A 3918-nucleotide genomic window follows, 5' to 3' on the forward strand; every position below is an offset into this window, starting at 1 on the left:
TTTTGGGTACTTATTTTGAGCAGTTTTTCATGTTTCGGGTACTTATTTTGAGCAGGGAAGGTACCATTTGTTTATTTTCCAAGTGATACATGCCAAGTCAGGGGGTTGGACTGCATGAGTTCTGTAAAGCAACAGAGACATAGAGATGTAGCAAAGGTTTCAACAAAATATAGACAGTTGCCAGTCATTCCTTGGCAGCTTCTGTTGCAAATCTTGAAGTTCAACAATTGCAAATGAAATAAGTCTACTCTCTTGAAGCTTTAATGATAAGATTCAACGAATTACAGTTATGGTCAGAAAGAGAAAGAGTAGTGTGTTAGCCAGTTTCATTTTATAAATATCCAAACTTGAATTTCAAAGTTGAATATAGTATAATGTTGCATGAAATCACATAATAATCGAGTAATAACCACTTTTTTCTGGTTTGGGGAAGGAATTTGATTTGCAGATTGTTGATAAATTAATATTTTGATTTTTTTTTGGCAGCGTTTCAAAGTTCTTTTACATATTTCTTTGCAAGATGGAATCTGCAAAATGGAGTTTGATTGGCAAGTTTTGGATGGAAATAAATTAATTCTTTTATTTTTATTTTAAAATATATATTAAATTTTAATATATTATATTATTGCACTCACAGCTTGACGTTTCCTGTAAATTTGGGCAAAACTTCTAGCCATGCCGGATACTTGTTCCCCGTACCCAAAATAGTCGTGTACCAGAAACTCGTGCAATATAAGTCATAACTCTTTCAAAACCATGGACTTTATATCCATTGTTATAATCCTATAGAACAAAAAAAAAATACACAATAAACTTGCTTTACATCTAATAAAATATAAAGCAGTGACTCATCAGTCCTCTTCTTATAAGAAATGTCTAATATGAACATCTGTCAAAGCAATTGTCTGGTTTCCTTCTGGCAGAAATGCACAACCAAAACAAATTAATCAAAGACTGAGTCTTAAGAGAGACTTCTCATTTTCCTATTTTTGTTATGTTTTACCAAGTGATAGGCAGGGAGTAGAATGACACTGGAAATGCATATATGCTTGATAGAAGCCTTCATTATATGTGTGTATCCAATCCACTGTGCTTTATCTGCAAAAGTTGGTTTAACACTTGCTTTGCAACAACAACAGGTGAATACTGTATCACCATATCCAGCCTAGCTTGAATGCCCTTCGACTGTGCTTCAATTGGATTAGAGAAAACATGGCGCATTAAAAGCCTGAGATGATGAGAAGATGGCTCAGCCCATAAATGCCCCTGAAAAGGCCCCTCCTTGACTTCACTCATTCCAGCCAAAGGCAATGGATAGCTATTCTTATCTGTCAAGTATTCTGTTGGGCCTGACCAATTCGTGGCAATGACCGGCAACGACATAGCCATTGCCTCAACATGAGGTCGGCCCCATCCTTCTCCTCTGGATGGCAGCACGAACACAGAAGCCGATTTGTAAAGTCTAGGAAGATCATACTGAGGTATATGTGCATCACTTAAATGAACTGCTGGCCAACCCTGAGAAGGTTCCTGTATGCCTGAACTCTTTACAAAGTCTGTGAGCTTGTCATCAAAGTTCCTGTCAGTGTGATAAGGATTTGTCAAAAGATATAGAACGACATTATCATCTGCAGAGAATTCCTGCAAGTATGCTTTCAGTAAAACATCCCAACCCTTACGCCATTCCCACTTGAAAATGCTCAAAAAAACAAAAACACCTCCAGGTAAGAACTTGACCTCTTCTGAAAGCTTGGGACCAAACAAACGCCCATTTGCAGGCAATGGCAATGGCTTCCATCTCTCTGGATTGAAGAAATCGACATCCACAGATTGAACCATCTTCACAATTTTGGATGGAACAACTCCACTTTTAATGAATGTTTGGACATGAAAATCAGTGGGCACCCAAACCGAATCCATGTTGTTACACCTCTTTACATGCTCAGCGTTGACTCTATCAGTCTCAAACATAGTTCGACCGATTACATAGAGGGGCTCACTATAACCAGATGGAGGGCACGGGGTTGTCTCAAACAGTGGAGGATACCATGCGCCGGGCTCACTATGACAGATCACAACAGTTTCATTGAGTGGAATATTGCCTCCATATAATTTAATTGCAAGGGCCTTCATGTCATCAGGCAAACCAGTCCAGAATTGAAAGTTTTCCAAATCCCCATGTTGTAATATCCTTATCCTGGGTACACTCTTAGTTGCCTCCAATGCGGCCACATATGACCAAGCTTCAGAACTATACCCACCTCCCGACAGAAAAGGGGCCATCCACAACACCCCGTATGGAAACCCCTGCCCTAAATTTGGTTCAATATTTTCCAAAAGCCCTATAAGTCTAAACCCTAAAACCCTATAAATAATATCAGATAAAATCCGCCTCGGTGAAAAACCCCAAAAAACCAATTTCAGCAGGGGAATATTATCCAAATCTTTAACAACCACCCCAATAACTATAGCCATCAATAGAACCAATGAAGCCCCTAACCAGAAATTTAATGTTTTCCCTGGTCTGTTCGCATTTCTTGGATGACTTTCTGAATTCTCGTCTTCAGTAGAATCCATTATATATGGAATGATCTAATAATGTGGGATCTAAGTAACAAGTTGACCAAAATCAGTGCTGCTTTACATCCATCAGACTGAATTGCCACTGTTGGGATCTAAGTAACAAATTGACCAAAATCAGTGCTGCTTTACATCCATCAGACTGAATTGCCACTGTAATGGGATTTGAGTTCAAATAAATTTGAATGTACACCTTACTCACTAAATCAAAATGGTTTGTACACCTTACTCACTAAATCAAAATAACCATTTAGGATTCAATTGAATCTCTAAAATTCAAAATAAAACTACCATTGATATGTAAGCACAAAAAGACTTATAGCTCTGAATAATTACATTACCCAATAATTACTCCCAAGTTGAACCAAATCTTCGAAGAATCGATGGAAAACACTCCACTTATTTCCAAGCAAATGTCTCTAACAGTCCTGTGACTTCAACACAAATCAGGTGAAACTCTCAGCGCTTTCACTCGGAAAAAAAATATAAATAAATAATCTTATCAGATCAAGCATATGGTAATAAGAAAAAATCAACGATATATATTTTCATTTTAAGCCCTGCAGACTTGCTTTTCCTTTCCCTTTTTCAAAGGAAAAGTCTCTGGTATTTTTCTGGTACATAGGGTTATGAGCGAGTAGCATTTCAAACATACTCCGCACCATTAATTTGTTGGTGCTCTATAAACTCGCAGACTTCCACTCCTGCTCCGAGAAGACGAACTTTTCCAACCCGCTCCAGCAGTGCGAACGTTTAGTAATTAGAAACGGGATATAACTGGCATGGTTTTGTAAATTGGAAAAATAGTACGAGGAAGGTATTTGTTCGTATGATATTGGTAAATTTATAAATTTTGTATAGTTATTATAAAAATGATGATATTTTAGTTTTATGGATTTTTATTATATATAATAAGTGGTATATAATGATATATAATTATTTAAATTATATATATAATTTAGAGTTAAAACTAAAAACACTAATTTGATACACTTTTAACAGAATATTAAAAGTAAAGAATAATATTGTTGTAAACTATTATTTAAATTTAATTAAAAGATTTAATGTTAAACGATTGATCAACAGGTCGTGGTCATATTAATAGTTAATAATAGTTTGAGGTTAATAGTCATTGAATAGTTAATAATAGTTAACTATTAACTACCTCTCTCTTTAAATGCATATGAGCAAGAGGATACTCGCATCTTGGGAGAAACTTTCTCTCATGTTTTTAATATTCATTTCCAGTGATAAGAATAGATGCAAGGGATTCAATTCTGTGACATGGAGTACAGACTCGGGTGCAAAATTGGTAGCAGTTCCTTCGCCAAGATCTAC

The 3918-nt window shown here is 36.2% G+C and overlaps 1 protein-coding gene across 13 annotated transcripts; it reads right to left on the reverse strand.

Annotated features, from left to right (window-relative positions):
* Window positions 1-829: 829 nt before the first annotated feature.
* On the reverse strand, window positions 830-3382 carry LOC149218989 (UDP-Glycosyltransferase superfamily protein). Of its 13 annotated transcripts, none has more exons than XM_089384205.1 (3): window positions 3243-3382; window positions 2922-3008; window positions 830-2665 (listed from the first exon to the last, which is right to left on the reverse strand). In XM_089384205.1, exon 3 carries the CDS (start codon window positions 2575-2577, stop codon window positions 1066-1068), a length of 1512 nt encoding a protein of 503 aa, XP_089240331.1. In that variant the 5' UTR covers window positions 2578-2665; window positions 2922-3008; window positions 3243-3382; the 3' UTR covers window positions 830-1065. The 13 variants fall into 13 exon arrangements, with proteins under 13 accessions (XP_089240331.1, XP_089240328.1, XP_089240324.1 ...); XM_089384202.1 differs by having other exon boundaries at window positions 830-2675; XM_089384198.1 differs by having other exon boundaries at window positions 830-2733.
* Between the last annotated feature and the right edge of the window lie 536 nt (window positions 3383-3918).

This window comes from Pinus tabuliformis, chromosome Q, assembly GCF_031772625.1.
Source record: "Pinus tabuliformis cultivar Carrire ecotype Pingquan chromosome Q, CPIR1, whole genome shotgun sequence".
In the NCBI taxonomy this organism is placed as follows: Eukaryota; Viridiplantae; Streptophyta; class Pinopsida; order Pinales; family Pinaceae; genus Pinus; species Pinus tabuliformis.

Coding starts and splice junctions, on each gene's coding strand:
- LOC149218989 (XM_089384205.1), bottom strand. CDS start 2,577: ATGGATTCTACTGAAGACGAGAATTCAGAAAGTCATCCAAGAAATGCG.